At 43.9% G+C, this 12261-nt stretch overlaps 1 protein-coding gene across 2 annotated transcripts in view; it reads right to left on the reverse strand.

Annotated features, from left to right (window-relative positions):
- Nucleotides 1-11255, reverse strand: part of TBX18 (T-box 18) — a 22237-nt gene extending 10982 nt beyond the window's left edge. Inside the window, exons 1-4 of one of the 2 annotated variants that reach the window (XM_027899489.1) lie at nt 10976-11255; nt 10048-10231; nt 8336-8437; nt 5276-5447 (exon numbers count right to left, since the gene is read on the reverse strand). In XM_027899489.1, coding sequence (XP_027755290.1) covers nt 5276-5447; nt 8336-8437; nt 10048-10231; nt 10976-11255 — 738 coding nt within the window. Of the gene's footprint in view, nt 1-5275; nt 5448-8335; nt 8438-10047; nt 10292-10975 lie in introns of both variants that reach the window. The other variant, XM_027899490.1, reaches the window with a different exon arrangement.
- Between the last annotated feature and the right edge of the window lie 1006 nt (nt 11256-12261).

Genomic DNA, 12261 nt, shown 5'->3' on the forward strand with positions numbered 1-12261 from the left:
CCAGTTTAATACACTTGGTCCTGGCCAGATGACATGACCCTGTTTTGGATAAGCCAAGTTTTTGCATAATCAGGGGTTTTATTAGCCTGTGAGTAAGGTTTTGAAAATGACATCACAGGCTCCAAATAATTTGCTCAGGGAGTGCCCTATGGATGTTCTCATATGAAGCCTTTTTCCAGTTTCTGAAATCTTGAACAGAGCAATATTTTTTTATCATGCAAATGTGTATTCTCTTTTACAACACTCATTTCAACTCTCCACTGGCAAATATCTATAAAATGAAAATGCAGAGAGGACACGACATTCCTGATTCTGTTTTCCTGTGAATACCGAATGAAACCAGGGGAGATACTGGTGCAACAGAAAAAGAAATTATCAACGAAAGCTGTTTCACTGTTCAAATCCACTGCTATTCTGTGCCTTGCCATCTGCCTGGGTCCCACTGAGCATGGCGTGTTCTGCTCCCACACAAACTGACTGACCCCATCAACTCTGTGGTGCAAACCACCACTTGCCAACACAGCACTGATAACGCTGGCAGCTGCAAACAGCTCTGTTCATGCAGCAGAACAAGGGAAATCAAAGAAGCACGGAGAGGAACACCTCCCACTGCTTATCTGGGTGGCCATTACAGCTAAACTGATCCGTGGCATCTCTTAAGAGGCAACCTGTCTGGCCTCTGTCCTATACTGATATTTCCTGCACTGACACACTGCTGGCAGCTAGCAAATCCAAAGCAATACATTTTTTTAATTGATTTTGTGCTATGCCTTATAGTTACGGGATCTTTGTTAATGATCAGAAGGACGCTGAATTCTAAATAAATAATACATAACTGCAAAGACCTGGTGAATTAAAGAGCAACACTACGAACACAGGACATAAAAGGGGAGAGAGAGATGCAATGTCCACTCCGAAAACAGGTTAGCTCTATTATTCTAAGCAACACCTAATGCTACTGCAAAGAAAAAGCTAAGGAAAAGGAAATTCCAACATTTCATTTCACAGTGATTGCACACTTAAAAGCACAAATGGGGTCTAACAGTTTAGCTTCAGAAACATCAACTTTCACTTCATACCCTAAAAATCCAACAACAAAAACCCTAATCAGAAGTCCCACTGTGTTCTCAAACATGAACTGGCATTACTTTCAACATACAGTTGAAAAGCCTGCCTATCTCTATAAACCCCTCATGTGGCAGGACCAAAAAACTTCATGGGGAAATAAACCTCTCCCACTAAAAGTAAAATTACACTTTGGCCACAGCAGCTGCCGAGAAATCATTATCAGATGGAAAACGCCGCAGTAGGAGAGCAAAGGTGACAAAAAGCACACGCAGACACACAAAGCTGGGATTACCTTTGCAACATGGCTTTTGAGAGCTGCTGCCACGATAAGGCCTCAGAGCTGACCATGAGCACAACCATCACAGCCAGAACAAGTGAGAGCTGAATACTCCTTCACAGGGGAGATGCCAATCCTCAGGCAGCTTGGCAGTGCCAAGACTTCACAGTCACCTCCTCACCACTAGCGTGGTCCTTGCTGCTGGTTTTACCAAAAATCCTCTTTCATCCTCTCTCCAAAGCACATGCAATAAGGTTTTCTGCATTCAGGGAAGTGTGGGGCTGACGAGCATGGATTTCCTCTTGACTAAGACAAAATCTGCAAGTGCAAATGCTGATGTTTCACAGCTTTTCATTGTGACAAAAATATATAACTACCCACTGACTGTAAGCAGAGCTCATTACTTGGAGCCAAGTCTGGGCAGAGTAACAGTCTGCCTCTGCTTCCAGCCTCGCCCCACTTTCAAATGGGGAAAAAAACCACCCCAACCACCAAGGAACAATTAACACACTAACAGGCTCATTTTCACTAGAAGTTAAAAGATGTTCCTCTGCATCAAAAAATACTCAGCTGAAAAGCATGGAAAATAGCATAAAAAATATTGACTTTTCCCCTCTACTGAAATTCAGATTAAAAAATGCATTGAAATAATCAGCCAGCTCTAACCAGCCGGAGGGAGCGACTGCTTTTACAATGCAGCACTTAGTCCACAGATGAGAGAGGGATGAAAGGCATTAACAAAGAGCATCCAGACCATGCTCTACTCTACTTCTCAGTGACAACTGCAAAATCCAGCTTTACTTTTCTCTGCCATCGCAATTTAGATGAAAGACACAAAAGCCACAGTGTGTGTCTTAATGCCTCTGTAAGAACACAGTATTTCCAAAGTAGGGAATTCACTCTGGAACTTTCTTTTGAGATCAAAAACACACAAGGAAAACACATCCTTACAAATTTTGCTTGATCTTCTCAGCCTGCAAGTGGAACCCATATATCAGAGTCCTATATGCAGATGTACTTCAAAATCTCTCCTCAAAACAGAGCTATAAAATTGCATCTGCACAAACTCCCACTCAAAATACTGTTGAAAACAGCAGCAGGCGACAAGGAGCCTGGAAAGCACTTGAGCAGCAAAGCAACTCATCTCAGAGATGGCTGATCTTTCACAAGATGCTCATCTCCGAGCAGTACGATGCAAGGGGAGCTGGCTGCCCCAAACTACTACCACAACATAAATATTGCTAAAGAATCCTACCTCAGTGCCTGTTTGCAAATACTGTCCCCATTCCCATGGATATGGGTCACTTCTCTCACAAATTCCGACGGTTAATACTCTAACATAGCTAAAATGGCTCTGGATTGATGTCATGCAAACTCCCTACCTCACTGCCTACAGGACCAAAACCTATCCCATGGATTTTAACACAGTAACTCTGCAAGGGCTTACGTCTTTGAGGAGCACAGGAAGAATAAAGGAACAGTTTCAGCAAGGATTAAGCTGCCAGAACCAGAGAGCAGGGAAAGCACACCCAAAGAACTAAAGCCCAACACCACTTGGTAGCAAGGTTTCTCTGAGCCACTCTGCCTAAACAGGAGAGGAAAAAACTCACTTTCTAATAATCTAAAATATACCCCGTGTCCCATATAGAAGAGTCAGAACATTTGATGTAACAACAAATATTGGAGGGGCAGTAGAGCCTTGACCCCTAGTTTTTCTAATTCCTCATCCCTCCCCTGGTAGCCTCTCGAGAAAAATGGCTCCTTCCTGCTTATGAGAAACAATTGTTTGTCATATTCATCACAAAATATGATTATTCGTTTTCCATTACTGCCAGAGGCATTCAGAGGCTACATAGCTTTTTCAATACAGCATTCCACACTGCCATAGCTTTAAAAGAAAAAATGTACCCATTGGAAGAGACACTTTTCTGCTTTCTGCTTTTGCCTTTTCTGGTAATTATGAATGACATGTTTGCAATTTTCCAGATTTGAGAAATATGAAATTATTTTACAGTCATCCTTCTTTTGTCCTTTTATTTTAATACTTAAATTTCCACTTTGGGGAAGAGGGACATTGCCATAGCTCTGAATCAGTTCAATGTGTCTCAAATCGCTGCACTCGGGTTTTGCTTCTCTCATTTCCAAGTCGAAATACCTAACTAAAGACCAGAAAATTTATATCCCCTCATATTATATATAATGGTGTGTTGTATACACTATGCAGGTTTCAGTTCAGAATAAAAACAAAGCTAAAATCTAGGATGGAAAAAACCAGTGATACAATTCTCAGCATAGCTAAGATTTCATCACAGGGCAGTTTGCGACTGCAAGTGCACAGGTAGACCACGGTACCTGTGTATCGCCTTCTGAAATGAGGCAGTGCACAAACCAGCTGGCCTGCTCACCGGTGGAAAAGCAGCACTTTACCCATTTGCATCCACTTCACTTTTAGAGCCCTTACAACAGAATCAGGACTCAGAGAAAGCAACTCCCACTCGAGAGGAGTCACAAATACACAAATGCTAAGGAAACTAAGGGAACTTCGTGTGCTAATCTTAACTCAAATGGACACTGCCAAATAACACTCCCTAACTGCAATTCTGGAAAGAAGCAACGTAAAACATCTTTCTTACTAGCCTAAAGAAAAGCACTGCTAACATAGAGACATGAATACCCCCCCATTTCTTTTTAAGGAAGAATGAAATGAAATTATGAGTATTATTATACAAATGGAAAGCTTTTTATCCTTGTTATCATGTTTGCTACCTCAGCTCAGCCACTCTCTTATATTCCTGCCTGTGTTAATCTCATTTGCAAACACAAATTGGGGGAAAAATCTCAGACTATATATATATTAACAAAATACCTGGCTCAATGTCACAGAGTTACAGCTACACAAAAAGATGCATGTAGTATATCTTTGTACTCTGTTCCAGGTATGTTTTCTTTCACTCCCTTCCTTGAAGGAGAAACTATCCTGGTTAATAAATTGGGTTATGCTAAGGGCAATGGAATCCACATCCTGTCTCGAAACTTGCCTCCAACATCTTAGAACTCTACCATTTGGAACTTGATGCTCCTTCTGAAACGATGCCAACATTTGCCATTTATTACGGGAGTTTGTAAAATCAAAGACTTCATCCTGACTAAAAACAATTCTCCTTTCTTAATTATTTCTTAAGGTGTCAAGTGAAACTATTTTAGGGATTGCTGGAATGATACTGGCTTACATCTGTCATGTTTCAACAGTTTTGAAGAGAAAAGGAAATATTAACATAACACATTTTGTCACATTAGATAATGTCATAACTAAACAATTTAGAACTTGCAAACAGAACACTCATACTGCATACGTCTTCGCCAGTTTTTTCAGAAGTAATGAGCCTCAGCTGTGAAAGGGTCTTGCTTCATAAGGTATGTAATAAATCATCATCGGAGCAAACCCAGCTCCCATGTTGTTCGTTTTTGACTGCAATTATTAACACCTCATGGGATTTCACACAAATGTTTAGGTTAAGAAAATACTTAAGCGTATTTTTATTCATGTGAAGTTATTACACACTATTAATGTTTCTTCTAGCCACTTGTGAATAAAAGCGTCCTTTTCGATCAGAGCAGAAGATGCGAGTAACACACTCGGTGGGAAAATGTGAGAGCAATTCTGCCCCTTTGTATTAGGCAATTTAACCTTGTAAACTCTTACTGTGCAGAAGGAGCTCTGTTTTTGAGGGGGGGGGAGTAAAACAGCAGGCTCTAATAGGCACTTAATTATCGGAGCAGAAAGTAAGCAGATTTTAGATCTGGACAGTAAAATTCCAAAACAACTTGGAAAAGTCAAGCCTATTTCTGGCACCCTGAAGCCGCACGTCGGAGCCTTCCAGGGCTGAGCAATGTGCCTACATATAATACTGCAGAAGAGCAAGTACTCACATGCCCTTGATCGTCCAGCTCGTTATTGGTAAGCTTCAGCTTGTCAAAGCTGATCACTTGTCTCATCCATGTCTCCCCAGAAGCGGGTGAATCGGGATGAATATAAACGCGGGGCGGTACCGGGGAGTCAGCATTACCAGCGACCATCCACTTGGAGCTATGATAAACATACCTGCAAAAGGAAAACAAATACTATAACCACAGAATCATTCACCAGATCAACTCAGTAATAATAAATAAGGGTCCTTGCATACAGCAAGAACCCATCAAGTAACAAAACATGAAAGGACATAATTCTACATAAATAAAAGTAAATTTTTTAGTTTCAAAACATAGTTCTGGCACCTGCAAAAACAAGGTTAAAAACCATGCTCTGATTTGACCTGAGTCTTCCTAAAATCAGTCAGTCTTAGTACTTGACCCCACACCAACCTTTAAGCTGGTGTCAGTTCACTGACTGCTACAGCTCTACTCTGAATAGGCATCAGCAAAGAGGGAAGCATCTGGTCCTTCATTTATCAAATCGAGTAGTAATTCCATATTTGGAAGATTTAACATGTAGAGTCTAATATATGACTCTATAAATAAAGCTATTGAAGGGAAAGAACACTATGATTGGGAAAAATAATGAAAGTATGTCAAACTATGCTCCTGATATTTCTACAAACCATATTAATTGGCTTGAATAGTATTACATAAAGGCTTAAAAATGAAAACACAGTCTGTATTTCATTTGATAGGTCAATGCTGAAAAAGTAATTTTATAGTAAAAACAGCGCCTACTTTGGTAGAAGATTTATTTTGAAGTCAGACACTTCACAGAGCAACTTAAAAAGCATTAATTGAAAGTTATTTTATTCAACTACAGCAGAATGCCAGTAATTCAGCTATATTTTTAATAAGAACAAGAAAGACTTTATCAAATAATATATTTGTACAATTCAGCTCCTTATTAGAAAAACAACATAATTGGAACAAAAAAACTAAGTGATTCAATGCACGTATCGCTCCATGCAATTCAGATCAAGCTGCATAACTAAGATCTAGAATGGTGATGAAACTCTCTCCTGGGGACACACTCTCAGCCCCAGATCACTGCAGTAACATTTTTTATTTAATTTGTATTTCTTGGTTTATATGCTTTGCCCACAAAAGTAAATAAAGTTATAAATACACATAAAACATTCTGAGCAACAACTTAAGCTTCCAAATATTTACAAGGTCCAGTTTTCCTAGAAATCTGTACCTAGATGTAATTTTCTTCATTTACATTTAGTTTTGATATCTGCTCTGTCATTTAAAGACTAGGCTCCACATGACTTCTGTCATGTCTGTGAAATTTGAAAATCTGCAAGACAGTTTGTAAAGCCACACAAACAGCCAGAGTTAAACTAACAGTCAGCAATAAAAAGCACAGTAAAGAGTGAACTTTACATCAAGTAAAATTGTAAAACATAAATATTTAGCAAAATAGCTAAAGGTGTGGTTACTAATACGTAACTACAAAAATTTAAATCTATCAACTAAGAAAATACTGCCTTTCATAAAACTCTTGTTAAGTTACTTCAGTTATGTGAGCACCACATATCATACTGAGCAGACAGTGGTCATTATGACTGCAATTATTTTAAATGAAATTAGATTTAAACAACTCATATTCAATATAACTGCTTTTGATTTTTAATATTAACATTTTAATTAATTTGGAATTATTATGTTGCTTTTTCTATGAATTTAGGAATTGCTCAGACCTCTAGAAATTATATGTTTAGATTGTTAAGTAAATGCACACACACAGCACAAGGCAAGAAATAGATTTTCATTTGAACTGTACTGCACTGGTCCAAAGAGAAAAAGCATTTATTCCTCTATGGTACAGTCAGTAAAGTCTCCCCTAACTCTATATGCTGGGCATCCTTAGCACTGGTCCCTTTCTGAAAAACACAAAATCTAAAATGGTCCTAAGAAAGATCTTATACTCCACATGAGAAAATAACAAAATAGAAGTCAATGAAGTAAGTACAGGAAAAACATAGGGCACTGTTTGCTTAGGAAACAAAACAGCATTCCTGCAGAACCAACCTTTTAGTCTTGGTCTGAAATATTCCTAGTTCTACAATTAAAGCTGCAGTGGTTTCCCCTACATCATACTAAGTATAGGTTAAAACAATCAAACCAGCAATTGGTAAAGACCTGATCCTGTCTCCACTGAACTACTTTGGCCAGGCTCCCTCTGGCTACTGTGGGATTGCATTTGTGAAGCAACACCTACGAAACAACTTCAACTCACAAGAGTAACTGCTGCGGGCCCAATCCTGCAAGCATTTCTACAGGACCAGAGGCTTCTGCAGTGTCTAACTAGCTCCCTCGAAAGACTATTGCTGAAATAGTGAGAGCTTCAGCGCAGGATTCCTACTCCTAAATGTCTGAAGAACAGTCCCTTTTGTTCCCCACATTATTTTTCAGACAACAATACCATTAACTCTTTAAAAAACAGTAATTAGAAACATTACTCTTTTTGAGTCTAAGGAACCAAATATCTCAGTGATAAATAGCTCTTAAATTATATTATATAATCAATTTGAAGCATGAACAAGAAAGCTGGCACGTATTTAAAACAGACATCCATGCTATTAATGTTATTAATTAATGTTAATGCAAATGAGCACTTGAAAATGTACATTTTCATATTTAGTTGTTAATAGAAAATAATTCCCACTAACAGCATGAGGAATACAATATGGTAACATTTCCTGACCACACTAGAACTGCACTCTGAGATCCAAAACCCAAGCATCTGCCAACAGTACACACACAACTTCGGGCAAATGTATCACAAAGAGCTTCAACAGAAATCTTAGCTGCTTTTGCATACTCGGTGCAATGTTTTTGTGTTTGGTTTGTTTTTTTTTTTTTTTAATGCACTAGGATGAAAATAGAAATCTTTACAGAGAGTTAAACATGATCTTTTGCTAATTTATATTGTGTTAACATTTTCTTCCCAACAGCTAAGCTCCCTATGGCTTGCATCAGATACTTTTTGCCTGAAAGTCACCATACCTGTATCTTTTGTTATCCACTGGCACAATATCCATAGCAATATAATACTGCTGATGTGGGTCTAAACCTGAGATCTTCACTCTCATTGCGGGAAACATCCGCCTGAACATGGAAAGAGAGAGGTCATTTTTAATACGAAACAGACTCGGGAACAGTTGTTTAGGAAAAGTAACCGCTTTGTGGGATTTTTCTCGTTCTTCCTTTTAGCCTACAGAGTCCTTTTGGACGATTATAGTTACATAGCCATGAAATGGCCCATTCGATATGTCAAAACAGATTTCTAAAGTGCATTTACTCGAACAATGCTTCGTATGTTTGGGGATACGCTTTGGGAGTTCAGCTATTACCACATCATTTCAACTTTATTGTTAGACAGTAAATCATTTGGTTTTGAGACTCTACCTTAGCAGTACAGGCATTTAAAGCCCGTTTGAGATATTAGCTAGAAATGTATTCCTGGAGATACGCAAACGCCACTTACACACAGGAAGACCAAATCTTACAGAAAGGCAAATTGCCACTGAAGTTTCATAGCAGAAAATGGTGCATCGTTCCTGTATCAGCAAATTAGAGAGCTAAATCACAGTGATATAATTATAACACCGCAAGGATGCAGTTATAAAAGCCAATGTGCCATGCTATAACCCAACAATATGGTCTTTATTGAGACGGGACTTCCTGTCTGCAACTTACTAAAGGTGAAGTGCGAGAGCTACTCTGTCTTTGAAAGGTATAGTAAAACTTCTTTATTGAAAGCAGAAACGAAACTACGAGCTAATTTCTGGGAGGAAAAAAAAAAAAAAAAACAACAAAAAACCCACAAGTAACCCCCCCACACACCAGAAACATCCCAAAGCAACACTAAGACAAAAGACACCACAACCCAAACGTTGAAGATTTAGACCCTTCTATGGATAAAATGGATTAATTAACCAATGAGATGATTTTAACATAAATATGCCCTTCTTAGCTTGGTATGCCTTTTATCAGAAAACTTCATTTTTTAAGCTAAATTTCAAAAAAAAATTATCCCACTGACGAGCTGACTACCTGACTGTAAGCTAATAAAATACTTTTCTGCATTTTATAAACATGAAAGTTATTCCAGTTTATTTAGTATTTGCAGCTGTCCTAAAAAAAAAAAAAAAATCTATACATGTATACACACATATATATAAAAAACAATTAAAAGCCGTTACTGGAAACAAAAATCCTATCTCCGTCATTTCTGAATAAGCAGGACGGTAAAAACCTGACTATGGTTAACTGGTTTTTGCTGGTATTTCAGTGCACCTGTAAGATAAAACAGAAATTCTCCGACTGGACTCTCTTAAGACGAATGTTGCTTTGTGCTGTTTAAGAATGCGTTTCAATCATTAATAAAGCCCCTCTGAAAATGTAGACGGTAGCACATGGATTCAATAAAATATGTTTTTCTAATTTCTAATAAGTTCAGATACTTTTATATTACCCAGGTTTTTACCGTGTGTATCCCCTGGAAAGTGAAAAAGCTTCCCCCCAGAAGGCCACGGCACTCCCAGACCTCGCCCCAATGAACAGGAAACCCGAAACGCCCCATGCTCCCGTGCCCATCCAATATTATCGCCATCTACCTGCCTCGTAAATCTGGGGGGTTCCTCCGCTTTTCGCCCGCTTTAATGTGCCCGCCCGCCCCGGGAGAGCGCGGGTGGCGGCCCCGCGGTGCCTGTTACCTTCCCGCCTTGGTGATGATCATCTCCGTGCCGATCTCGTGGAAGCGCTTCCAGAGCTCGGCGCCCTGCAGGTCCACCCGCGGCGCCTGCGGCGTGGGCAGCGGCGAGCCGGGCCTCGAGCCCTTGGGGGAGCCGCCGGGGGAGGCGGGCGGGGAGGCCGCCAGGAAACCCTCCTCGCAGCCGCCTGCGGAGAGAGCGGAGGAAGCGAGAGGGCCGGGGGAGCGCAGACCCCGCGACCAGGAGGCTCCCTCAGCCCCGGCCGACCCGCGGCCGCTCCCGCCCCGCGGCCGCTCCCGAGTGCGCCAGAGCGGGCCCGGGCCGCAGCTTTGTGTGCGGGGCGGGGGGCGACCCGAGTGCCGGGGCCGCCCCAGGACGGCCGGGCTGCCAGGGGGTCCCCGACACGGAGCTCAGGGACGGGCCATCCCCGGCCCGGGCACAGGCGGGCGGCAGCGAGTCAGAGGTGCTGGGCCGGCGACGCATTTCGTTTGGCCAGGGACTTCTGACCCCACAGCGTGAAACGGTGCTCCCCTGCGCACACAGTAATTTGCACGCACACATATGTGCGTCGTGTGTGTGTATATATATGTATATGCATACATAGTTAGGTACGTGGTTGCATATGCACTCTTAGCAGCACACGTACATTTATGTACTGTATAAGCGCTTTTCCCTTCCCTCGGAAACAGGCCCCCGCGCCATCGCTCCCCGCGCCAGCCCCGCCGGCAGCCGTCTTGCCCCGTGCGGGGGCCGAGGAGCGCCGCGGGCTCCCACCGCCAGCGCCGGCGGGAAGGGTGGCGGGTGCCCATGCAGCGTGGAAAGACAGAAAGAATTACGGGGAATCAGAGCGCCGGTCGCGGCTGGGGTAGGAGAGCCCGAGCCTACGAGGAGCGGGGGCTCGGGCAGCGGCGGGGCGCGGGGTGGCACTCACCGGCGGGGGCGCGGGCAGCGCAGCCCAGGTCCATGTCGCCGCAGGTCCTGCCGGCGGCAGCTGCGGGGGAGCTCTTGGCGCAGCAGCCGCTGCCCCCTTCGTCCTCCGCCGCCTCGTCTTCGCCGCCCAGCTTCCGCCGCTTGGGCTGCCGCGGCGGCGGCTGCGGCTGCTGCTGCTGCTGCTGCTGCTGCTTCTCGGCCCCGATGAGAGCCTCCACGGAGAAGGCGTGAGCCTTGAGGCTCATGGTGGTGCCTGGCGAGGACCGCCGCTTGTCGGCCATGCCCGACACCCTACAGCCCGCGCATCCAGGCGCCCCGCGGCCGCCGACACCGGCACCCACGCCCGGCCCGCCGCGCCGGCCGCCCTCCCTTCCTCCCGACCGCGCAGGCAAGGGGCTGGGACTTTTCCTCGCCTTTCTTTTTAAATCCGAGTTATCAGCCAAGTTTTTTTTTTTGTTGGGGGGGGGTTGTTTTGGGTTTTTTTAAAGTGGAAAAAAAAATCTATTCCTTTCTGCAGATGCGTTCCTTCTCTCCCCCTCCTCCTCCTCCTCCTCCTCCACGTTCTGCCCCGTCTGATGGGCCAGGCAGGACTGACATGGGTAACAAACGCTCTGCGGACACAAATTAGGGCTTGTAATTGAAATTTGTTGCCTTGATCTGTCAGCACTTCCAGGCAGGAGACCTGTGGGAAGAACTCGCTCATTAGTGTCACTGCGGCGGCGGGGGCCGGGCGGAGCCGCGGGGCGGGGGCGGTGCGGCCGGGCCGCCCGCAGCCCAATCAGCGCCGCGCCGGCCCCGCCGCCCCGGCCCCGCCGCCCTTCCAGGGGGCCCCGCCGCGGCGGCCGGGCGGGGAAGGGGGGGTTCCTCGCCGTCCCGCGCCCGCCTCCGCCCAGGCCGAAACAGCCCCGTGCCCCCAGCCTGCGGCAGATGCGCCCCGCAATGAACGTTAATGAGACACCCCCTCCCCCCCCATTCGTATTCCCCCCGAAACGCAGAAGGAAGCTGGAGCACAGCGTCTCGGTTAGGAAAACCGTTCGAACGTTCAAAAATGACGTTGTGCCCTGTCTTGCTTTAGGGGTTAGGAAGTACTGGTGTTACTCGGCTGTTGCGCTCAGAAGTTTGTCGCGTTGTTATTCAAACTCTCGCTGCGGAAAGGTTCCAGCGTAGCATCCACAACCCACGCTAAACCCAACCCATTATCGCGGAGGCTGCAATAAAACGAGAATTAAACTGAACCTTATATGAACATAGATGCATCCAGCCGCAGCAACTTTAATAATAATCATA

Source organism: Empidonax traillii, unplaced genomic scaffold, assembly GCF_003031625.1.
Source record: "Empidonax traillii isolate 1590-97213 ecotype Southwest subspecies unplaced genomic scaffold, ASM303162v1 scaffold671:size839176, whole genome shotgun sequence".
Taxonomy (NCBI): Eukaryota; Metazoa; Chordata; class Aves; order Passeriformes; family Tyrannidae; genus Empidonax; species Empidonax traillii.